General features: G+C 46.8%; 1 protein-coding gene across 4 annotated transcripts; it reads left to right on the top strand.

Moving 5' to 3' along the window:
* The first annotated feature begins 2,178 nt into the window (after positions 1-2,178).
* ccdc180 (coiled-coil domain containing 180) lies at positions 2,179-20,117 on the top strand. 4 transcript variants are annotated; one of them, XM_049579702.1, is made up of 38 exons: positions 2,179-2,363; positions 3,360-3,457; positions 3,588-3,673; positions 3,988-4,097; positions 4,170-4,289; positions 4,479-4,589; positions 4,913-5,008; positions 6,281-6,444; positions 6,545-6,630; positions 6,661-6,733; positions 6,809-6,882; positions 6,967-7,055; positions 7,952-8,071; positions 8,175-8,348; positions 8,433-8,548; positions 8,718-8,844; positions 9,087-9,141; positions 9,219-9,331; positions 9,736-9,905; positions 9,998-10,167; positions 11,406-11,586; positions 11,669-11,815; positions 11,975-12,119; positions 12,199-12,315; positions 14,344-14,421; positions 15,103-15,186; positions 15,336-15,472; positions 15,555-15,604; positions 16,530-16,590; positions 16,677-16,754; positions 16,852-16,918; positions 17,029-17,170; positions 17,443-17,603; positions 17,693-17,818; positions 17,913-18,009; positions 19,407-19,491; positions 19,616-19,742; positions 19,862-20,117. In XM_049579702.1, exons 1-38 carry the CDS (start codon positions 2,304-2,306, stop codon positions 19,988-19,990), a joined length of 4,224 nt encoding a protein of 1,407 aa, XP_049435659.1. In that variant the 5' UTR covers positions 2,179-2,303; the 3' UTR covers positions 19,991-20,117. The 4 variants fall into 4 exon arrangements, with proteins under 4 accessions (XP_049435659.1, XP_049435660.1, XP_049435658.1 ...); XM_049579703.1 differs by having other exon boundaries at positions 6,545-6,733; positions 17,443-17,546; XM_049579701.1 differs by having other exon boundaries at positions 6,545-6,733; positions 19,874-20,117.
* Positions 20,118-24,901: the final 4,784 nt, after the last annotated feature.

Below are 24,901 nucleotides of genomic sequence, written 5' to 3'. Positions count from 1 at the left end.
AAGTTGGGAAAAAAAGTGTTTGTTTTTTCCTTTTTTTAAAATATTTTTGTGAGTTTTTTTCCACTTACATTTTTTTTGCAGATTTTGGCTTTTTGGGGTGTTTGTTATGTTTTGGTTTTGTTTTGTTTTATACATTTTTGGTGATTTTTTTTTTTCCACAGAATTTTTTGCTCTGTAAAACTTTGTGCAGATTTTGACACATTATCTGTAAAAATCTGTCGTTTTCTTTTCTTTAAAATATGTTGGTAATTTTTATTTTTACTATTTATCATAATAAGAAACTGTAACACAAATTATCATTAGACTTTCAAAGTTCCAACGGTCCTTGGACACGTCATGTGTGACAAACACTTCAGGCAGGAAATCAGAATCACTTTGTTCTACGTCTCATTTAAAATCTGTCCGTTAACATGACAAGAGTGAAAAACTGAGACTTTTTAAAGTTTTAACTTTCAAACATGAAAAATCTAAAAACTAATTTATGTTGTAGGAGGTCACACCTCAGCCCCTCTTCCTCTGATAAGTACAGAACACTCCCTGACTGTCTTTTCTCTGTAGTCACGTGTGGCCCTTCAGATTAATCTGGGGGCCCCATGGGGGGGTCCCGACCCACAGATTGTGAACACCTGGTCTAAAGGGACAGTTCACCTCATTAAAGACATGTCATGTTAAACTCTGACTCCGTTTTTTTTCTTCAGCAGCTGTTTACAGTTTTTTACAGTTGTTTACCCACAAAAATGAAAATTTTCACACAATTAACAGCTCTTTACACTCAAGAAGCAAAACACCTGTCCATAGTTGCACAACAATAAGCACAGACTCAGCTTCACACGCATTATCACACCTTAGACACAGATCAGGATTGTGAGGTTACTTCCTTCTCATTACAAAGCCCCTGCTTGTCAACGACCACACTAATGAACGAATTGGATAATCACATCCACCTGGTGTGGAAGCACACAGGTACTTACTGTAAACCAAGTGGACCACATGCAGTACATCGTCGTTTGGGACAATGCATCTTTCCATCGATCTGCTCTGGTCCACAACTGGTTCCATGAGCACCCTGAATTTGCAGTCTTATACCTTCCACCATGCTCCCCATTCCTAAACCCAATAGAGGAGGTTTTTTCTGCATGGCGGTGGAAGGTATACGACCTTCGGCCCTCCAGCTTCTGTGCAGGGGTGGATTCGTCACACAAGGCGATTCTTCCAACGGTGCCTTGCCAGTGAAGACATAGCCTGTGATGTGGATGAAATCCTATGGCCTGATCCAGCCAGACGGAGAGATAATGATTCGTTACAGTATTGTTCTTCTTGTTGTTGTTGTTGCTTTGGTTTTTCTTCAGAGTTGCTGTAAGTGTAGGTACTTCATGCAGTAATTTTTATTTGTCTACAGAGTTTCATTTGTCTACACTTTACAGTAGTAAGAAAAACTACTATTTTGTTCTGATTTTCATTGTTGATCTGTTACTGTAACTGAGTGTGGTAAGAAATAAATATTTTCAGTCTGCAGCAGTCAGTGTTGTTTGTTTGTTGTATTTGTGTACTTTCTCTGTGTACCTCAAAGTAATCATGAAGAATGTTGTGGGTTTGATAACATCTTTTTGTCATCTAAATTATCCCTTACATGAAAACGTCTGGCAAAAAAGTCTAGCACTAGACCAGCTGTTTCCTAAAACAGGGGTTTTTACAAATGTATTTTGTATTGATCACTGTAGTGTGTAACTGACTGCAATAGTGTCTGATCGTTTGAAGACTGTGTTAGTGAGATGAAAACAAAACAGCATTTTTATAAATATGTGTATATGTTTTGACTGCAGTGTGTCATTTTGCAAACAATCTAGGAGTTACGCAAACTGAGTGTGGTGTTTGGATAACTGTGTGAATATTTTGAAAAAAGGAGCCCTGTTTTCAAAATTGCGTGTAAACAACTGAGAAAAACTGTAAAGTGTTTTTTCTACAGTATCAGGATGTACAATTTTCTTCGCGGACATTGAACGTTGCAAAGCGTTCGGCACGCTCGTTGTCATGGTGACGGAGAGACACAAACGTCCGTTGATAGAAGCAGGAACCGACAGTCTGACTTTAACGGACTTTTTACGGTAACGACCGGAGAGAAAAACATTTTCCACCGAACAGATTAATTTCAACGAGGAATAACAGACCTCCAGCCCGGGGAACAGACCTCCAGCCCGCGGAACACTCCTCCAGCCCGGGGAACAGACCTCCAGCCCGCGGAACACTCCTCCAGCCCGGGTCCAGTTCCACCTGGTGGGGCTAACTGCCGTTAAATCACCGGTATGTGTGAGAGCAGAGCGGTGCCCAGCGGGAAGGTTTACCGGCAGCTGTTTGACGCTCAGGTGGGTCACAGGTCAAAGGTCATTGAGTTCCTGTCACTCTGCAGCAGGTTACACCTGTACATGTTTCTGACGTCACAGGCTTTTCACTTCCTGTCACTGTGTTTGATTTGTTGATGTTCTCACATTTAAACCTTGTGTCAGTGTCTCAGTGAAGGTCAAAGGTCCCAGTGTGACCGTCTCCAGGTTCAGACCTCAAACAGGTGGTGTGATGTTATTTCAACACCTGGATGACATCATCAGTTCTCTGACATGTGTGTGTCTGTATGGGTCATATGGTCGTGGTGACATCATCACTGCTCTCTCCGCTGAAGTTTAACGAGATCTGTGTAGTCTCGCGTCACCAGGCTCTTCAGAGTTTTGTCTGGATTCTGGTTCTGGTCTAGAGAGCGGATCCGGAATTCACCAAATTCATCAAAGTGAAAGTGTTCACCAAAGTAAAACTTTAAATTCTGGTGCACCATCGATTTGGGGTGATGAGGGGTGTAAGAAAATCAATTAACTTCGGGTGTCGGTGGCTTAGTGGTAGAGCAGGCGCTCCATGTACTAGGCTGTAGCTGCAGCGGCCCGGGTTCGACTCCAGCCTGTGGCCCTTTGCTGCATGTCTCCCTCTCTCTCCCTTTCACACTTGTCTGTCCTGTAAAATATCTTTAAAAAATAAAATAAAATTGATCAATTTAATGGCTTGGGGCTTTTCTTGTAAATTATATTCTTTAAATTAAAAAGTTTCACCGTATTTTTATCAGCTTGGTGCTTTTATTTTGACGGAAAGGCGCATCCATCGAATTCCGGATCCTGTCTCACTCGACCTGGTTCCGGTTCCTTACCAAAGCGGCCACTAACGGCCCCAGACTAAGTTACAGTAGCTGTGAGCTGGTGTGCAGGCTCCACCCACTGGTGGGCGTGGTGACACACAGTTCAGATTGATTTGTGGTACTGAGCTCTGATTGGCTGCTGTGATTCACAGTGACTGTGTGTTCCTGTTTGTGTGTTTTGTAGGTCCAGCTGTCCAGATCTCTGCTGGCTGGACGCAAAGACACAAGGACAGACTGTCTGTCTGCGGAGGACAGCGTCACACACTGCAGCACGACCAGCAGGTAGACAGACAGACAGACAGACAGACAGAGGGACGCTCACTCCGTTGTCTGGCGTGTACTGTACATCCATAAATAACGCATTCAACATCATGTCTCCGTCTGTCCATTTCTCTGTCCGTCTGTCCATCAGGTTGTTGTGTCCTCCCTCCAGCAGGGGGCAGCAGGTGGATGATGATGATGACGTTGATGATGTCAGCAGACTTCCTGACTCTGTGGGTTCGTATCTGATATAATCATATATAAATAAATGTCGTCACAGATCCTGAAGTGGACACTACGTGACCTGTGACCTCAGACGTCACCTGGAATATTACCCAGAATCCATCAGGATGTGACCTCTGTACAGACGATCAGACTCCTGTGAGATGAGCGAGGGCTGAAATATGTCTCAGGGGTCATTTGTACAGACTTTACGTAGAGACATTGAACACATCACAGTGTCTCAGTCTGCAGGTGAAGAGTTTCACAGGTTCACTGATGTTTTCAGTCCTCACAGCTGAAGCTCCACCCCCTCTCCGTCTCTCCTTCAGTGGTCGATCAGCCGAGCTCTGACATCATCGAACGACTGACGGAGAGAAAAAACAAAAAACACAAAGAAGCTCTGAAACAGCTGGAGACAGAACTCACACACCTGTCACAGGTAGGTATAAACTACACCTGAGGTAGCTCAGGTTAGAGCAGTGTGTGAACTAATTTACATATTGTGTTTCAGGAGTGTGAGTCTCAGGCGAGGACCATCAGTGTGGAGCTGCTGTCCTCTCTGCAGGACGTGGACCTCAGACTGAACAACCTGAAGGACAGAATGGAACACCTGGATCACCTCAGCGTGCAGGTACAGGGGGCGTGTCCTCTGAGGGAGCTTGTATGATGATGGAGCTGCTGCAATATGACAGACTGTCTTCAGGAGTTGTGATCAAAGTTCTTGAATATTTGTAACTAAATTGATCTTTTGGGGCAAAAAACTTAATAAACATCCTGACTGACAATGTGATCCTGTGTGTGTGTGTGTGTGTGTGTGTAGGAGGTGTGTGTTCTCTGGGAGGAGGTGGAGGAGGAGGTGAAGATGAAGAAGATCAGAATCATGGAGCTGAACCACAAACTGATTGAATCAGAGACTCAGCGAGCTGCCGAGGTCAGACAGCAGCAGCTCCTCCTCAGGAAGGACATGAACATAAAGTTTAGATTTATCATCTGATTTTATACAAACTTAATTTAACAGGTGAACAAGCTGCTGATAAAAGTGTTCAACAAACTAAATCAAATTCAGTTCATGTGATCAAAGATAAATATTAAAAATAAGTTTACATGAATCACATTTTTAAAACCCTCAGAGAGAGGAAGATAAACTGCAGTTCAGTGGTTCTTTACATTTAATAAAAACATTATATTTATATTTTACAGACATTCTTTATCAGGTGAGTCAGACTGTCTTTATTTCCTACGTTTGTCCTGTAGATTAAAGTTGTGCTCAGGACGTTCCTCCACCTGCTGCAGAAGATCAACTTCCTGTCTCCACCTGACGTCTGCAGACTGGTTCATGCCGAGGCCACGGTAACTCTCTGACCTTTGACCTCTGAACCTGAGAAATATCCACCTGTACAGCCGGAGAGCCGCCATTTTAGACATGTGCATGTGCGAGTATCAGACCCTCAGTTTGATCCTTGAATATATATTTAAGATGGTTGTAAATATAACGTTAGCCTTGTGTTTGTTTAAAGTAGAAAACTTTACTGCTACCTAGCGCACTAGCTCGTTAGCTAACACTGTCTCCTGATCAGCTCCTGGATCCTGGATCATGACAGAACATAGGATCATTTTAGGAGCTCTGAGAGGAGACGTGTTCTGTCTTCAGATGATCAAACAGACGATGGATCATTCATGTTTGTTTCAGGCTGCAGCGTTAGCTCGCTGAAAAGTTTACACTCTAATATGTTGATTAAAAAACATCTTCGTCTGCCGTCTGTCTTGGATTAGCGCTGAAATGATCCGGAGGACAAGACTGTTCGTCCTGAGGACAGGGACGTGAAACCCCCGGAGAGCAAATAAGACAAGCGTCCTGACTCTGAGCCCCTGAACAGCCTCCATCAGACCTGCTGACCCAGGCTGTGATCTGCTCCCCCACTACAAGAACCAGAGGGAGGGCGGGACGTCAGTGGGCGGGGCCTGTCGGCTTTCCTCTAGTGTCCACACACCCCTGGATGTGGAGACATGGACTCTGTCTTTTTTGTCCCTGGAGGTTTTGTGTCCCTGTCCTCAGACAGACGGAGTCGTTCCTCCGAAACATCCTTTCCTACATTAACCCTCGACAGAGTATCAACACACGGCAACGTTTTAAATCATTTAAAAGTTAAAACAGATGAATTTACAGCTAACTAAGCTAGCATGCTAGCTACAGTAGCTAACTTAGAAACTCAGAAACAAACAGCTATGATCCATTGTCCATTAACTGTCCAATAATTCAAACACATAACACGTTATCTCACGGTGGGCCTCCTGTAATGAGCAGTGGTTGAAGTTACTATTTCCTGTTATGATCGGGGAGTTGATACACAGATGCTAACAAGCACTAGCATAGCTAGCTAGTTGAAATGTTGACTCCTCCCACTGCTGTGAAGTGATTGGCTGAAATAAAACCTTGTAAGTGTTTGACTGACAGGGGGTTGTGAGCCTCTGATTGGCCACATTAAAAAAAGATTGACAGATACCCCGCCCTCTAAATCTCACGCATGAGCACATTTAAAATGTTTGCTCTCTGCAGGGTGATGACCTTACTGACCCCTGACCCCTGACCTCTGACCATCACACTTCTTCTCTGCGTCCCAGATGTTGAATCAGTCTCTCCTGGCGAACCGTCGCAGCGTGGCTCGTCTGCTGCTACTCCTTCAGGAGGAGAACCTGCAGCAGGAGTCACTCCTCCGCCTGCACTGGGAGGACTGTCTGAGCCGCTGGAGGAGGAGTCGGGTCACCGAGGTTATAGACCGCTTCAGGTGGGTGGAACCAGGTTGTAGACAGGTCCGATGATAATGCAGCAGTGTGAGTAGAAACACTGTCGTACTGCAGTTTGTGTCAGCTGTGTTTTTGTTGTAGGAGGCTCTGCTGCAGTGACGAGGAGCAGCAGCTGGTCTCAGGTCAGCTGGACTCAGGTCAGCTGGACTCAGGTCAGCTGGTCTCAGGTCAGCTGGACTCAGGTCAGCTGGTCTCAGGTCAGCTGGTCTCAGGTCAGCTGGTGATGCAAGACCTGACAGGACAACGTGATGACATCATCTCTAAGATCAGGTAACAACAGAGACTCTGTCCTCTGATTGGTTCAGTTTGTTTGGTTCAGACATCCAATCAGTGTCTGTGTTTCAGCTCTCTGGTCCCGCCCTCCACTGCTCTGGTCTCTGATTGGTCCAACCAGCTGACAGCCGTCAATCAACAGATCGGTAACACACCTGTGTTTGTGTTTCCATCCACCTGTTTATTTTACTGTGGAGCCTCTTCACATCAATGTGTGTGTGTGTGTTCAGACAGTCTCCACACTGACTTCCTCCATCAGCTGCGGTGCTGCTATGAACAGAAGTGGCAGGATCGCCTGGCTGAGGTGGAGCGCTGTAAGGTAACAAACACACGTTATATTTTAATCTATGAAAGTTCAATATACTAGACATCCCTCTCCTCAGCGACACTTCCCAGCTCGTCCTGGAGGATCCCGAGAGCAGACAACTTCAGAGGAAACTCATTTCGGCCACTGGATCCTGTCCATGAATATCACAAACAGAATCAGAGACAAGGATGACTGGATGGACAAACTCCCATTACCTCCTTTGGCAGCTTTGCAAGATTAAAGAGCTGGCCCACTGGCCCACTGGTCCACTGGTCCACTGGTCCACGGCCAGGAGAGACTCTGGATGAGAGTTCCCTGAGTCTTCAGGCTCTGCCTCCTCCACAGAGGACGTGCTGGTCAGGTTCAGGTTCCTCAAAGTGCTCCTTCCACCTCTCAACAATATCCCCAGTCTTTCCCCACCAGAGAGGTGATGTTTCACATCCTCAGAGCCAGTCTGTGATTCCAGGGGTCAGCACGCTTACATCCCCGCCTTCATCTGCCGCCCAGCTCACGCTGCACATTACCCCAACGTCCGTCCCTGTGAGTGATAGCTCTGTGTTGTTCTTTCAGGGCGTGGCGGCTGAGCCGTGCGGATCAAGGCTCGGCTACCAGACGCTCGCTGGCTCCCCTTGCAGGTCTGGCTCCATGAGGGGGGTCCGTTTCCATTTAACGTGCCAGATGCTGCAGCTCGTTTTTTTTTAAGATTCATATGGGGTTTGTGTTAAATATGAAGTTATCTGATAATAAATCACATTAGGTTAAATAACACAGACCTGTTTCAGTCACAGACTGAAAGACAACGGTCCAAGAGGCAAATATTAAAATCTGACCTGGTGTCAGTTCAGGTCACATGAGGAGGTGTTGGTATTGATTATTATTATTGCTGTTTTCATCATGGTCTCCTGCAGGAGGCGCTTTCTGCTCTGCAGCTGGCTGAGGAGGAGGTGAACAACATCGTCAGCTCTCAGCTCCTCATTCTGATTGGACAACACCAGAGACAAGATGAAGAGCGATTGGCTGCTTTAGATGTCAGTCACACACAGACCTCTCTGAGAATTCACATTTCACCGACTCAACACCTGTCTGACCTGTCACCTAACCTGACCTGTCTGTCTGTCTGTCTGTCTGCAGCTGTGCTGTGACTCTGTGGCTCGTCACGCCTTCAGTATCAGCAGGCGTGTGTTTGTTGTGATGCAAGGAGCAGCGTTGCAATGGGAGACACACAACCACAGGTTAGAGAGGAAGAAGGAAGACCTACAACAACACCTGGACGACCTCAGACACACACAGCAGCAACACATACAGGTGAGTCTGAACACAGAGCCCCTGAAATGGTATGTGTCAGCTGGTTGGCGGCTCTCCCATGATGTTTTGCTGTTGTGTTGTCAGAGGAAGAAGGTGCATCTGGACGACCTGCTGAGACGACTCCGGCAGGAGGGCAGTGAGGAGGCTCTGAAGAGGTCTCTGGACAAAACTGTCCACTACCTGCAAGATGTCAAATCCAGGTAGTGCAGGACACATGCTAATGCTAATGCTAATGTAGAATGAGCCTACTACAAAATAAAGTCTACAGACTTTATTTTAGGTGGAGAAACAGAAACAAGGCTTTTAATGTGAAGGTGTAGAGTTTCACTTCCTCTGTGTGTGTGTGTGTGTGTGTGTGTGCGCGCGCAGCTGTGGACAGTGTGTCTCTGATCAGTGGGAGGTGTTGAGTCGTCTCCCCTCAGTCCTCCTGGAGGAGCTCCTCTCCTACAGCAGCAGCCTCAGCTCTTTCTTCCACCTCGACCACACCTACAAACCGGTAAACATGGCAACAAACCAGCCCCATCTCTCAGTTATAGTACAGTCATGTGTCCACACTGATGAGCTAGCAGATGTTAGTACTCTGTGACAAACAAAAACAAACAAATCAAAAACACACTGACTTCAAGATGAGGGAACTGAAAGTGCTAACATGCTAACATGCTAACTCATTTCCTGGTTAAAGGACTCTTTCTGGAATAAACAGTGAGCGGACAATAATAAACTGATCTTCCTCCTCAGAGTCCAGAAGAATTGCAGAAGCTCCACCCATCATCCGCCCCCTCCACCCAGTCAGGTCAGTCTGTGGTCAGCGATAAACTGGTCCTGGTGTTAAAGTGGTTTGTTCCAGTCTGAACTGGTCTGTTTGTGTAGAAACCAGTGGTGGAGCTGAAACACAGAAACCAGAGGAGACGACACAGAGTCATCCAATCAGATGTCAGAATGACACTGACCCCGCCCAGCCCTCTCAGGATTGGCTGACTGAGGTGAAATTTTGATTATTATTCGAAGTTTATTAAGGATAAAAATCCTTGAGATGCATCATCTCGTTTTCGAGGGGCTCTGATACAACAACGAAAAACAGATGACATTACAAAACAATACACCAAACATTTCACAAATAACCGCCCAAAACAGGCCAGTTACATCAAAGACAGGACAATACAGGTAACACCAAACAAGTAAAACAAGTCACAATAGCGCATTGGAGAAATAAGTACACAGATATCTATAAGAGAATAGCCTAAGAAAAGAGAGAGAGACAAAAAGCAAAGTGAGTGGTATGCCATTACATTTCCAAGATAATGAATCGTAAAACGTAAAACAGATGTTGTAAAACAGAACAAACACGTGTGTGTGTGTGTGTGTGTGTGTGTGTGTGTTTGTGCAGGCGGAGTCCTCTCTCCTGGATCTCTGTGACACCAGCAGTGATGTCACATTTACATCACCCAGTGGTGTGACCTATAGTGGCCCCACCTTCAGATGCCCCACCCTCAACCTGCAGCAGAAAACTCACCTGAGTCTTTTTCCTGTGGAGCTGCTCACAGACAACCTGAACAGGTACACACACACACACACACACACACACACACACACACACACATCACCATGGCGACAGAAGAGCATCCTGACCGTGTGTGTGTGTTGTCCAGGATGAGGACTCTGTTCTTTGATCACCTGGAACAGCGTTTCCATGATGTACTCAGCTGGGGTGTTGCCACGGTTACAGACAGGAAGGAGGTGGTGCGTTTGGAGCAGGAGGTCCAACTGCAGCAGCTGAACCCCAAACACATCGAGAACCACATATACCAACAACGACTGGGTAACACACACACACACACACACACACACACACACAGTTACAGGGCTAACTGTTTGCATCACACTGCTAACTTTACCTGAAGGTTATTAATGAGTTTAACAACAGTTGAGCTGTTTCAGTGTTGGTGTGAGTTTGTCAGGACTGGTAAGTTAAACTCTTTGGTGTAGGACATTAGCCGCCGCTGCTGTGTTAGCTTGTGCTAATGGGCAGATGGCAAGCTGACTCTGAGCTCAGTGACATTCCTTCAGAACTGCGTCTAACCTGCGTAATGTTAACGGCAGCGACAAAAAGTTAGCTGATTTTTCTCATGTTACCCTTCAGTTTATGGTTTAATGGGCTAATTAAAACCTGGTTCAATAAATGAATTCCAAACTGCTCTTGTTTTCTGTTGTCTGCCATTTTATATTCCTGTTCTTACTTCACACTTTTTATTTTTAAAGTACTGGAGTACTTTATAAGAATTTAATGCATTTACTCGAAAATGGAAGTTACTTAAAATGCCCATCAACCAGTTCACCTCTGGTGAAGACAGTTTGTCTGTCTGTTGTCAGTCAGCCTGGTGAAGACAGTTTGTCTGCTATCAGGGAGTCTGGTGAAGACAGTTTGTCTGTCTGCTGTCAGTCAGCCTGGTGAAGACAGTTTGTCTATTGTCAGTCAGTCTGGTGAAGACAGTTTGTCTGCTGTCAGTCAGTCTGGTGAAGACAGTTTGTCTGCTGTCAGTCAGTCAGTCTGGTGAAGACAGTTTGTCTGCTGTCAGTCAGTCAGCCTGGTGAAGACAGTTTGTCTGTCTGCTGTCAGTCAGCCTGGTGAAGACAGTTTGTCTATTGTCAGTCAGTCTGGTGAAGACAGTTTGTCTGCTGTCAGTCAGTCAGCCTGGTGAAGACAGTTTGTCTGCTGTCAGTCAGTCAGCCTGGTGAAGACAGTTTGTCTGCTGTCAGTCAGTCTGGTGAAGACAGTTTGTCTGCTGTCAGTCAGTCAGCCTGGTGAAGACAGTTTGTCTGCTGTCAGTCAGTCAGCCTGGTGAAGACAGTTTGTCTGGTTTTTTTTGTCCTCTCAGCTCTGCAGGAGCTCCTGCTGACAGACAGCTGCTTCTGAGAACAGAGATGCTGAGTGCAGGTCACAGTCAGTGTGGATTTAAAACTACCGTCACCATGGTGACAATACAAACGATACCAATCACATCATACAGTAACACATGACGGTGTGTGTGTGTGTGCGTGCGTGTGTGTGTGTGTTAGCTGAGCTGCAGCTCCACAGGCAGCAGGTGGACACTCACTGTGAGGAGGTGTCAGCTGTGTTGGACTCCTGCAGGGAGGAGCTGCGAGAGCTGCAGACCTCCGTCAGCAGGAGGAACCAGGAGTTCATCGTCAGTCTATCCAACATGGAGGAGGATGACCAGTCAGCTGACAGCCGTCAATGGTAACGACTGATCCATGGTCAGCTGACAATCTGTTTACACTGTGTTACTACACCCTGTCTGTCTGTTTGTCTGTCTCTGTAGGCTGGAGGCTGTTAGCTCTGCCCTGCAGGACTGTCTGGATCAACATATTAAAGACACCCAGCAGATTCAGACATACTTCAGACGGCACGTCCAGCTCAGACTGCAGGAGGTCAGAAACAAAACGACACACCTCCTCACCTCCTTCAGGTAACAGCTGGAACACCTGCAGGACTCACCTGACAGGAGTCACCTGCAGGAGTCACCTGCAGGGGTCACCTGACAGGACTCACCTGGCAGGAGTCACCTGCAGGAGTCACCTAACAGGAGTCACCTAACAGGAGTCACCTGACATCTGTCCTTCCTCAGGCTGTTCAGTGAAGGAGGAGACTTTGCTCCTCAGGAGGTGAAGCAGTTCCAGAGGAAGCTGAAGGAGGAGACCAGACAGATTAGGGTGACAGAGGAGTCCATCTTCTCTGAGCTGGAGCTGTTTGAGTCTCAGAGTTTACAGCAGGTCTGATCTTTAACAGAGACTCACACTGATTACAGACTCAGAGCTTCGCCCTCAAACTGACCTGTCCCTCCTCCTGCAGGTGAAGGAGGCATCTGGACGGATGGAGGAGAAACTGTGCCTGCTCAGGTCTGAGCTGGAGTTCACAGAGGAGATCCAGAAGATCAGCAGCAGCATACGAGTTCAAATCAAGGCACAGGTACCTGTCTGTCTGTCCATCTGTCTGTCTGTCTGTCCGTCCGTCCCTCTCTCTCTCGGTCTGTCTGTCTGTCTCTGTCTGTCCCTCAGAACTCCAGTGTTTCCACTGTAACAGTTCAGGTGTGTTTGGTCACTGGATGTTTAGTCTTCATATAAATCATGAATATAACAGAGGAGCAGGTACCAGTGTGATGGATACAGGATGTTAACAGTACTTAATATTCAATTCAATTTTATTTATAAAGCCCAATATCACAAATCACAATTTGCCTCACAGGGCTTTACAGCATACGACATCCCTCTGTCCTTATGACCCTCACAGCTGATCAGGAAAAACTCCCCAAAAAACCCTTTAATGGGGAAAAAACGGTAGAAACCTCAGGAAGAGCAACTGAGGAGGGATCCCTCTTCCAGGACGGACAGACGTGCAATAGATGTCGTAGAGAACAGATCAGCATGATAAATTAACAGTAATCCACCAGACACAATGAGACTGGCTGCCCAGAGAGGACAGGTTGTGTGAGCTCTGTCCACACAGACAAGTGGAGACAGAGACACACTTCCTGTTGCACTGCAGCAAGTATGAACACATCAGAGCCGACTTCCTCTCAAAAATAAAACATAAAGTCACTGACTTTGATTCTCTGCCTGATCAAACTAAAATGCAACACATCCTTGGAGAGAACAGAGTCAGCAGCTTAGCATAGCTTAGCAACATATGTCAGGTTATGCCACAGCCTGAGGGACAACCATCACAACACCTGACACACCTGTCTATATTTACAGTCCTTGTAACTCACAATCTACATTTTTCTTTATTCATTTTTTCCCCTATATTATATATTGGTGTATTGTATTGTAGATTGGTGTATTTTGTATTATATAACATATATTTAATCTTTTTTTTTTATAGTTTTCTGACTTACTTTTATTATTGTACTTTATTTGTAAATTTTAATGTCTTTGGCAATATTGTTAATCTACAGTCATGCCAATAAAGCTTATTGAATTGACAGAATTGACAGAGAGAGAGAGAGACAGAGAGAGAGAGAGAGATGCAGGTAATGACAGTAGCTTACAACAACATTATTGAAAGTAATAATATTATAGTTATAGTTCTGGCTACTGTGGTACAATATGTTGAAAGTATGTATTAATACCTGGCAGTATACATGTGTGACAATAATCATATGTGTATAATAACAGTAGAAGTATGACTAATGACTAATGATGGCAGCAGCAGCAGCAGGAGGCATCTGGCAGGACCACGGCAGCAGCACAACCACACACGTCACGCTGTCCAGGAGGAGCTGCCATACCACCTGTGGGACTGGAGAGCACAAAGCTTTGAGAGATATATATACGTTAAGGAACTAGTCCAGTGAACCAAAATGCAGGCAGAGATTCAGACTGGGAGCAGGATCGAGTCAGTGATTTATTAGTAAATATTTGACTGGGGGAGTACTGGGAGTCAAAAGTCTGAGGTAGGGAAGTGCAGCAGGGGAGTTGGCCGAGAGGTTCCAGAGTGGTGAACGGAGTAGATGAGATCCTGGTGGTTTCTCAGGTGAGCAGGTGCTTCAGTGTAGGGCACAGCTGACGTGGTTCCAGATGGTTGACAGGTGAAGAAGGGGTGGAGCAGGAGACAGGAGTCAAACCAGGAGAATGCTGTGGTAGTAACAAGTGAGTCAATAGTGAAGGAGTAACAAAGTGGCTTGAATGTGACTGACTGGTTAGCAGAGTCTACGATCTGGCGGCGTGCTGAAGTCGGAGCCTGGTTTTAGAGCCTGGAGAAGATTGAAGATTAATAGCAGCTGCAGTCAGACTCCTGCACACCAGAGAGAGACAGAGAGACAGAGAGAGACAGAGAGAGAGAGAGAGAGAGAGAGAGGAGGCTGCAGCACAGACTGTGACTATATATATATATACATATATGTGTGTGTGTGTGTGTGTGTGTACAGTATATGAACAGGGTACAAATAGAGTATATAGAATGTGTAGGACAGTCACAGTTTATGTTTGATCCCTGCAGGCAGCCTGCAGTAACCTGCAGCAGGAGGCCATCACCAGCAGACTGGAGGAACTGAGGAAGATGATGGAGGACACACAGGTACACACTGAACACACAGGTACACACAGGTACTCACTGAACACACAGGTACACATTGAACACCAGAACTCTGCGCTCTGAGAACGCAGGGTTACTCGTGGTCCCTAAAGTCTCCAAAAGTAGATCAGGAGCCAGAGCCTTCAGCTATCAGGCTCCTCTCCTGTGGAATCATCTTCCTGTTACGGTCCGGGAGGCAGACACCGTCTCCACATTTAAGACTAGACTTAAGACCTCTTTGATAAAGCTTATAGTTAGGGCTGGCTCAGGCTTGCCCTGTACCAGCCCTTAGTTAGGCTGACTTAGGCCTAGTCTGCCGGAGGACCCCCCTATAATACACCGGGCCCCTTCTCTCCTTCTCTCTCTCTCTCTCTCTCTCTCTCTCTCGTATTCTATTACTGCATCTTGCTAACTCGGCTTCTTCTCCGGAGCCTTTGTGCTCCACTGTCTCTACACACAGGTACACACAGGTACACACTGAACACACAGGTACACACAGTACACACAGGTACACACAGGTACACATAGTACTATAGCTGTGTAGTATTTGTGTGTGTGTGTGTGTGTGTGTGTATGTGTTGTCACAGTCATCCTGAATCAGCTCTGTAGTGTAGTTTGATGTGATATGATGTCAGCTGCTGGTTCAAGCTGTTTTTCTGTCTCTCCGTCCGTCTGTCTGTGCAGGTGTGTACAGGTCAGGTGTGTCGTCTCCTGTCCTCAGTCAGTGAAGACCTCAGGAGGCGGAGTCAGTATCTGGACATCTCATTGGTTAGTTTCTCAGCTGTTTCTTTACTCTGAATATCTCCTCTAAACTACTGAGACTACTGAAATGCTGTGATCTACTTTCTGTCTCTGTGGCTGACGACCGCCCGTGTGTGTGTGTGTGTGTGTGTGTGTGTGTGTGTGTGTGTGTTCAGGAGTCCACCCTGCAGGAACGTCGCTCAGCTTGTCATAAATCCAGGACGCAGATCCGCTCCGCCCTTCCTCAGACGAGCGGGACGGCTGTGGACATCCTTGACGACCCTTTGGTGGACGTTGTCAAGTCTCTGAGCTGGTACACACTGCAGGAAGTACAAGTACTGTGTGTGATACGTGATGATGACGAGAGTGAATGTTTTCCCCTCTGAACCCGTCAGGTTGAGTCTGATCCAGGATCCAGAGGGAGCAGAGAGAGCGCCAGCTGCTGGTAACCTTCTGTTAATAACTGAAACATGTCATCAAATATCTGATCAGATTCATGATCCTGACGATTCCTCTGATTTAAATCATCAGATTTTATTTGTGTTTCTAGGTGAGGTTTTTAAAATGATTTACTGTAGTATTAGAATTACTTTAAAGTCTGTATCAGCTGGTAAAAACTCACACAACCTGAGGAGGAGCACCTGGAGGAAACCCACGCTGACACAGGGAGAACATGTCAGAGCACCTGGAGGAAACCCACGCTGACATGGGGAGAACATGTCAGAGCACCTGGAGGAAACCCACGCTGACACGGGGAGAACATGTCAGAGCACCTGGAGGAAACCCACGCTGACACAGGAAGAACATGTCAGAGCACCTGGAGGAAACCCACACTGACACAGGGAGAACATGTCAGAGCACCTGGAGGAAACCCACGCTGACACAGGGAGAACATGTCAGAGCACCTGGAGGAAACCCACGCTGACACAGGGAGAACATGTCAGAGCACCTGGAGGAAACCCACGCTGACACAGGAAGAACATGTCAGAGCACCTGGAGGAAACCCACGCTGACACGGGGAGAACATGTCAGAGCACCTGGAGGAAACCCACGCTGACACAGGGAGAACATGTCAGAGCACCTGGACCGGGGGAGAACATGTCGGAGCACCTGGAGGAAACCCACGCTGACACAGGGAGAACATGCAAACTCCACACAGAAGGGCTCCCCCACCTCAGGGTTCAAACCAGGAACCCTCTTCCTGTGGGGCAACAATGCTAACCAGCCCATGACAGTGGAACAGGTGTATCAGATGGGACCAGGATCAGCAGATGATCAGATGGAGTCAGACTCTCATTAAAAACATGTCTAAATATAAAACCTTGGACTTGATTAATCTGACAGACTGACAGAAGTCTGTGTGTCCACAGGTCAGAGTCCAACTGTCCCACATGTCCAACAGAGAGGGACAGAGTCTGTCAACACACTGAGGTATGCATACACACACATACACAGGTAAAGTAGCCTGTCAGTCAGAACTCTGGGCTTATAGTCACTGTCTTTAACCTGTGTGTCAGTGTGAAGAGGAGCTGCAGGTCAGCCAGGTCTAACAGGAGGTTCCAGGTGTTTGGAGTAGAACCAGAGAAGAACCCACAGTGAGTCCCACCTCTCAGTCACCTGCTGATCACCTGTCAATCACCTGACAGTCAGTATATTAATCACCTTCTGATCACCTACGTGTTTGTGTCTCAGCTCCCTCAGCTCCACCCTGAACTCTGTGTTGTGGAAAGCCAGTGATGTCCTCCTGCAGGTTGCCAAGGTAACAGAGACACACTGTCTGTGGAGCGTCTTGATAGGGACATGGATTCATTTCAGCTTTAATGAAACTGTCTGTCTGTTTGTCTGTCTGTCTGTCTGTCTGTCTGTCAGGACTTCTACCGCTGCGATCGTTGTGGTCTCAGCAAATTCTTCCTGGTTCCTGACAGTTTGGACCAATGGGCTGACAGCATGCAGCAGAGGCTGCTGGGATTCCAGGAACAGACCAGGAAGTTTCTGAGCACAAGCAGAGAGGGTAGGAGACACAACTTTCCATGTTCCTAGGATGGCGAAGGAATGACCCGCCCCACTCTCCCCCTGATTGGTTGGATTAGTCACCCAATCGGGGGGAGAGTGGGGCGGGTCACGGCTTCATCATGCTAGGAAACAAGTATGTGGAGGCGACCCCACTGACCACTGCAACCACCAGGACAAGACGCACACTGACATGTTATCTTAACCTGTCTGTCCATCTGTCTCTACCTGTCTCTACCTGTCTGTCTGTCTCTACCTGTCTGTCGGTCTCAGAGTTGGAGACTCAGCTGTCCATGTTCGAGGAGCTGCTTCACTCCTTACCTGCAGTTTTGATCAGTAACCATGAGCGACAGCAGGGGGCGGGGCTTACAGAGGAGGTGGGCAGAGTCAGACTGAAGATGGAGGAGATGCTGGCGTCCAGCGAGGAGCAGAAGGTCTCACCTGAAGACATTGTCACCTGTCTTTACCTGTCTGTCCTCACCTGTCTGTCCTCACCTGTCTGTCCTCACTTGTCCATCCTCAGCGTGTGAATATCCATCAGCTCAGAGTGTCTCTCAGAAATGACAGGTTTCAGAGTCTGAACAGCAGAGAGGAGTTAAGACAGCAGCAGCTGCACAGTGCCGTCTGCAGCACACACCAGGAACTACAGGTAGGAGGGGGCGGAGTCTGTGAGACACCTGTTCACATCAGTACCTGTCAGACCTGCAGCAGGGAGTCAGTAACAGGTGTGTTTGTGTGTCCAGGTGTGTGTGCGAGCCAGAGGGGAGGAGTTTGTCACATCATTGGCGTCTCTCACAGAGCAGCTGCTCTCTCAGCTCGACCTCCTGGTCACACCTGAAGGTAACGTTCAGGAAACATTCAGAAATCTTTAAGGTAACATTCAGACAACATTCAGAAAACATCCAGAAAACATTCAGGTACTCGTACTCGTACTCGTCGTCCTCCGCTTATCTGGGTCCGGGTCGCGGGGGCAGCAGCCTCAGCAGAGAAGCCCAGACCGTCCTCTCCCCAGCCACCTCCGTCAGCTCTTCCGCGGGAACCCCGAGGCGTTCCCAGGCCAGCCAGGTGATGTAATCCCTCCAGCGTGTCCTGGGGCGGCCCCGAGGTCTCCTCCTGGTTGGACATGCCTGAAACACCTCCCAAGGGAGGCGTCCAGAAGGCATCCTTACCAGATGCCCGAACCACCTCAACTGGCTCCTCTCGATGTGGAGGAGCAGCGGCTCTACTCCGAGTCCCTCCCGGATGTCTGAGCTCCTCACCCTATCTCTAAGGCTGAGCCCAGCCACCCTGCGGAGGAAACTCATTTCAGCCGCTTGTACTCGCGATCTTGTTCTTTTGGTCACTACCCAGAGCTCGTGACCATAGGTGAGGGTTGGAACGTAGATCGAGAGCTTCGCTTTCTGGCTAAGCTCCCTCTTCACCACAACGGACCGGTTAAGCGTCCGCATCACTGCTGACGCCGCCCCAATCCGCCTGTCAATCTCCCGCTCCATCCTACCCTCACTCGTGAACAAGATCCCGAGATACTTAAACTCCTCCACCTGAGGAAGGACCTCCCCCCTGACCTGGAGTGGGCAATCCACCCTTATCCGGCTGAGGACCATGGCCTCAGACTTGGAGGTGCTGATTCTCATCCCAGCCGCTTCACACTCGGCTGCGAACCGTCCCAGCGAGAGCTGGAGGTCACTGTTCGATGGAGCTAGGAGGACCACGTCATCCGCAAATAGCAGGGACGAGATCCTCCCGTCACCGAACCTGACACCCTCCACCACTCGGCTGCACCTAGAAATTCTGTCCATGAAAGTTATGAACAGAACCGGTGACAAAGGGCAGCCCTGGCAGAGTCCAACCCTCACCGGGAACAGGTGCAACTTACTGCCAGCCACGCGAACCAGACTCATGCTCCTTTGGTACAGGGACTGGATGGCCCTTAGCAAGGGGCCACCAACCCCATACTCCCAGAGCACCCCCCACAGGATGCCCCTGGGGACACGGTCGTAAGCCTTCTCCAAATCCACAAAACACATGTGGACTGGTTGGGCGAACTCCCATGCCCCCTCCAGCACCCTGGTGAGGGTAAAGAGCTGGTCCGCGGTTCCGTGTCCAGGATGAAAACCACATTGTTCCTCCTCAATCCGAGGAGAATTCAGGTAACATTCAGAAAACATTCAGAAAACAATCAGGTTCTGAGCTTTCATTTCAAGTCATTCAGTTGTTTCCTGTTTGTGTTTCCATAGAAACGGAGGCACACAAGCACCAAGACACCGCTGTTACCATTGAGACGGGAGCTGAAACAGGACGGAAACCCTGCACGGTCAGCAGGTAACATCTGACGTCACAGCTGTGACATCATCACAACAAAGCTCCTTCACAATAAAAGCCTCCAGTTGCCTCACAGTATCAGAGCGTATGTGTGTGTGTGTGTGTGTGTGTGTGTGTGTGTCAGGACCTGGCCTGGTATCCCGTACCTGTTGCCATCCAGTGTTACCATGGCAACAACAGCATCCATCACCACGACCAGGTGCACCCTGGGACATCTGGCTGTTATTGAGCAGAGAGACGCTGCTGTGAAGGTACACACACATGCACACACACACACACACACACATAATGTAAGCTAACGTGATTAACGTGTGTGTGTGTGTGTGTGTGTGTGTGTGTGTGTGTGCGCGCGCGTTTGTGTGTGTGTCAGCGGTTCGAGCAGATGGTCAGGTCGGAGTTGTCTCGTTCAGATGACGACAAACGAAGACGACTGAGTGAAATACACACCTGGAACACACACTGGAGACAGCAGATACATACTCTGACACACACACACTAACACACACACTAACACACTGACACACACGCTGTGTAAGCTGAAGTGTGATGGCAGCAGCTGATTGGCTGTTTGCATTGTAGATTCTGATGTCATCAGCTGTGTTGATGTTTGTTAATAAACAGCAGAAGAAGATGGAGGCTCCTTGTTGTGTGTTGTAGTTTCATGTGTCCTCAGACCTCCATCATCAGCTCTACTGGACTACACCATCCATCCACCCATCCATCATCCATCCATCCATCATCCATCATCCATCCATCCATCATCCATCCATCCATCATCCATCCATCCATCATCCATCCATCCATCCATCCATCCATCCATCCATCCATCATCCATCCATCATCCATTTATCCATCCATCCATCATCCATCCATCCATCCATCCATCCATCCATCATCCATTTATCCATCCATCCATCATCCATCCATCCATCCATCATCCATCCATCCATCCATCCATCCATCCATCCATCCATCCATCCATCATCCATCCATCATCCATTTATCCATCCATCCATCATCCATCCATCCATCCATCCATCCATCCATCCATCATCCATCCATCCATCCATCCATCCATCCATCATCCATCCATCATCCATTTATCCATCATCCATCATCCATCCATCCATCATCCATTTATCCATCCATCCATCCATCATCCATCCATCCACCATCATCCATCCATCCATCCATCCATCATCATCCATCCATCATCCATCCATCCATCCATCATCCATTTATCCATCCATCCATCATCCATCTGTCCATCATCCATTTATCCATCCATCCATCATCCATCATCATCCATCCATCATCCATCCATCCATCCATCATCCATCCATTATCCATCCATCCATCCATCCATCCATCATCCATCCATCCATCATCCATCCATCATCCATCCATCATCCATCCATCCATCATCCATCCATCCATCATCCATCCATCCATCCATCCATCCATCATCCATCCATCATCCATCCATCCGTCATCCATCCATCATCCATCCATCCATCCATCCATCCGTCATCCATCCGTCATCCATCCATTATCCATCCATCCATCCATCCATCCATCATCTATCCATCCATCATCCATCCATCCATCATCCATCCATCTGTCATCCATCCATTATCCATCCATCCATCCATCCATCCATCCATCATCCATCCATCTGTCATCGATCCATTATCCATCCATCCATCCATCCATCATCCATCCATCCATCATCCATCCATCTGTCATCGATCCATTATCCATCCATCCATCCATCCATCCATCATCCATCCATCCATCATCCATCCATCTGTCATCGATCCATTATCCATCCATCCATCCATCCATCCATCCGTCATCCATCCATTATCCATCCATCCATCCATCCGTCATCCATCCATCATCCATCCATCATCTATCCATCCATCATCCATCCATCTGTCATCCATCCATCCATCCATCCATCCATCATCCATCCATCCATCATCCATCCATCATCCATTTATCCATCCATCCATCATCCATCCATCCATCATCCATCCATCTGTCCATCATCCATTTATCCATCCATCCATCCATCATCCATCCATCCATCATCCATCCATCCATCCATCCATTTATCCATCCATCCATCCATCCATCCATCCATCATCCATCCATCCATCCATCCATCATCCATCCATCCATCCATCCATCATCCATCCATCATCCATCCATCCGTCATCCATCCATCCATCCATCCATTTATCCATCCATCCATCCATCATCCATCCATCATCCATCCATCCATCATCCATCCATCCATCCATCCATCCATCATCCATCCATCCATCCATCTGTCATCCATCATCATCCATCCATCCATCCATCATCCATCCATCCATCCATCCATCATCCATCCATCCATCCATCCATCCATCTAAACTATGCTAACAATTTAGCTTGCTAACTAGGTAGGCTATGCTAAAGATTATTAGGAAGTTCTTAATCTGTCAGTGAACATATTCTATCCTACTGACAAGCTAACTTGTTAGCATAGCCTACTTTGTTAGCAAGCTAACTCTCTAACTGCAGTGTTCCTGAGGATTTAATTCAGTTGTACTGAACTTAACTTAATTGTGACAGAGCACATGGATGATGTCAGAGGGCTGTGATTGGTTGATCACAATGTGGGATCACAGTGCAGTTTCTAACAGTCAATTTTCAGTTTCAGTTTATTTTATTTATGAAAAAGACAGTACACGTTAATCAACATTACTGTAAATATGCCAGTTTTAGCCAGCCGGCTAATTCACAACTGTCGTCCTCTGGCAAAATGCTGTGAAACCATAACCTAAAACAGAAGCATTAAAAGTAAGATACAGTGTTTACAATATATACAGAGCAGGACAACATAGTAATACATAACAGCCATGCGAAAAGCATTAAACAGCAGCATGCAGTCTAATAGCAATCAAGCCATATGGTCATCTATGCAAAGCAGCAATAGACGAGCAGAGCAGCAGAATAATGATAGACATGCAAGAAGCACAGAGCAGCAGCATACGGTAATCAAGCAGTACAGTCAGCCATGCAGAGCATCAGAACTTCAGCAAAATAAAATACAATCTAGGTATTAATCAGACTACTGGGTGTTAGTACAAACCAAGCCATGCAAAGCTGGGGGCCTGACAATGGAATAAACAATGGTAAAATATATCATGAACTAGTTAGGAGTGATCACAGTTTTGTTTATTTAAAAGCCAGGTCTTTATATTTTTTGTGAAGGTGTGATCAGTGGCACAGTGTCTTATTTCAGCTGGTAAGGTGTTCCAAAGCTGTGAGGCTCTAACAGCAAAGCAAGACTGACTGAAGGAGCTGGACCTGAATACAGTCCTCTCTGGGCAGATCAATCAATCAATCAATCAATTTTATTTATAAAGCCCAATATCACAAATCACAATTTGCCTCACGGGGCTTTACAGCATACGACATCCCTCTGTCCTTATGACCCTCACAGCTGATCAGGAAAAACTCCCCAAAAAACCCTTTAACGGGGAAAAAACGGTAGAAACCTCAGGAAGAGCAACTGAGGAGGGATCCCTCTTCCAGGACGGACAGACGTGCAATAGATGTCGTAGAGAACAGATCAACATAACAAATTAACCGCCTTTCTGAGGTTTAAACGCAAAACATTTAATGTGATATTTGCCAGGCGGTGTTAACATGCCCAGAGGGAAGAAAGAGAAAGCTGTGCATGTCAAAGAACGAGTTTTATCAGAAGGAGAACGAGAGTCAGCGGACGAGACGAGCGGCAGTAGCCATTTTGAGCCGGAGGAGCTATCAGAGGCTAACGACATGGCTAACGTTAGCTTAGAAACTATTCTCCAAGAGTTGAGAGATTTTCGCCGGGAAAACGGAGATGCCCTCCAAGAAATTAAAGAGGATGTAAAAATGACAAATAGCAGAGTGGACGAGGCCGAAAACTGTATAGCAGAAGCAGAAGAAAGAGTGCAGGGGATGGAGGAAGCTATGGCAGAGCTGCTAACAATGCAGGAGAAACTAGAGGCCAGGCTGACTGATCAAGAGGGGAGAGCAAGACAGGAAAACATACAACTCCACGGTATAGCGGAGGGCGCGGAGGACAACTCCTGAATGATGGCGGAGTTTGTGGAAAACTTATTGACAGTAATCTGTATGACACAAAGAGACAGAGAGAGAGAGAGAGATGCAGGACAGACAGTAATGACAGTAGCTTACAACAACATTATTGAAAGTAATACTATTATAGTTATAGTTCTGGCTACTGTGGTACAATATGTTGAAAGTATGTATTAATATCTGGCAGTATACATGTGTGACAATAGTCATATGTGTATAATAACAGTAGAAGTATGACTAATGACTGATGATGGCAGCAGCAGCAGCAGGAGGCATCTGGCAGGACCACGGCAGCAGCACAACCGGTCTATCCAGACCTGTTGTCAGATGTTTTTTGGTTTAACAAAAGCACTGAGAGGTGGAGCAGCCATGCCATTTAGGATCTTAAACAATAGGCCAGGGTCAGTGTATTTTGTTGTTTGTATTTATATTTGCTGAGAATGTGACGAGGATGGTGAGTATTTGGTTTTCAGCACTTTGAGAGCCTGCTTGTACAGAGAGAGAATGGGTTTCAGCGCTGTGCTTTTTGCATGGGTCCAGCTTCTCATACAGTATGTTAGATGAGAAATGATCACTGCATTCATATAAAGAAGTGCAGCAGTGGATGTTAGACAGTTCCTCATATATCTAAAATTAGCCAAATTATATTTGGCAGTCCGCATTACTCTTTTGACTTGTTTTTTGAAGGATAAAGTAGGTTCAAGGACAACGCCAAGATATTTAAAGGTGCTGTATGTAAGAATGTGGCCAAAACGGTTACTGCACTCAAATTCAAAATACTGCCGCGAGTCGTATCCGCCCCCCCCCATCTACAGATTCGAGGTTGCTGGACAGCGGCACGCTGGAGACTGATTTGTTTGCCCACAGGTGGCTGCCGTGGCAGGGCCGCGTCGCCGCGTCCTTGATCTTCAGTTTTCATGTTAAACCTGTTTCCATCCATGAGGTGATCAGAATAATAGGAACCCCTCCATGGCTGTGAGCTTGGTGCTCAGTGTTCCTAGCAAGACATCATATTATTACTATAATAATAATAATAATCATTATTGTTGTTGTTGTTGTTGTTGTTATTATTATTATTATTATTATTATATTTTCAGCACTTGAAAAGCTCAGTAACCATTTCCTGTTTGGATGTGAAACTTTAAAGCAAAATCAGACTCAGTTCAGATGCAGATGAGATTTTATTGAGAAAAGAATAATCATTTGAAATCATTTGATTGTGTTGAAGTGATGAACAGTAATCGATCAATAGGCCTCTGATAGTTTCAGGTTA

The sequence above is a fragment of the Epinephelus fuscoguttatus genome, linkage group LG6 (genome assembly GCF_011397635.1).
Source record: "Epinephelus fuscoguttatus linkage group LG6, E.fuscoguttatus.final_Chr_v1".
Taxonomy (NCBI): Eukaryota; Metazoa; Chordata; class Actinopteri; order Perciformes; family Serranidae; genus Epinephelus; species Epinephelus fuscoguttatus.
The sequence above is the reverse complement of the archived record's forward strand: the minus strand, read 5'-3'. Positions and strand labels throughout refer to the sequence as shown.

What these genes read in the sequence shown, in the direction of transcription:
- ccdc180 (XM_049579700.1), top strand. Translation starts at nt 2,304, where the DNA reads ATGTGTGAGAGCAGAGCGGTGCCCAGCGGGAAGGTTTACCGGCAGCTG. An exon ending in AACTCACACACCTGTCACAG is followed by an intron (nt 4,098 to 4,169) that starts GTAGGTATAAAC and finishes ATTGTGTTTCAG; the next exon opens with GAGTGTGAGTCTCAGGCGAG. An exon ending in CTGCAAGATGTCAAATCCAG is followed by an intron (nt 8,549 to 8,717) that starts GTAGTGCAGGAC and finishes GTGCGCGCGCAG; the next exon opens with CTGTGGACAGTGTGTCTCTG.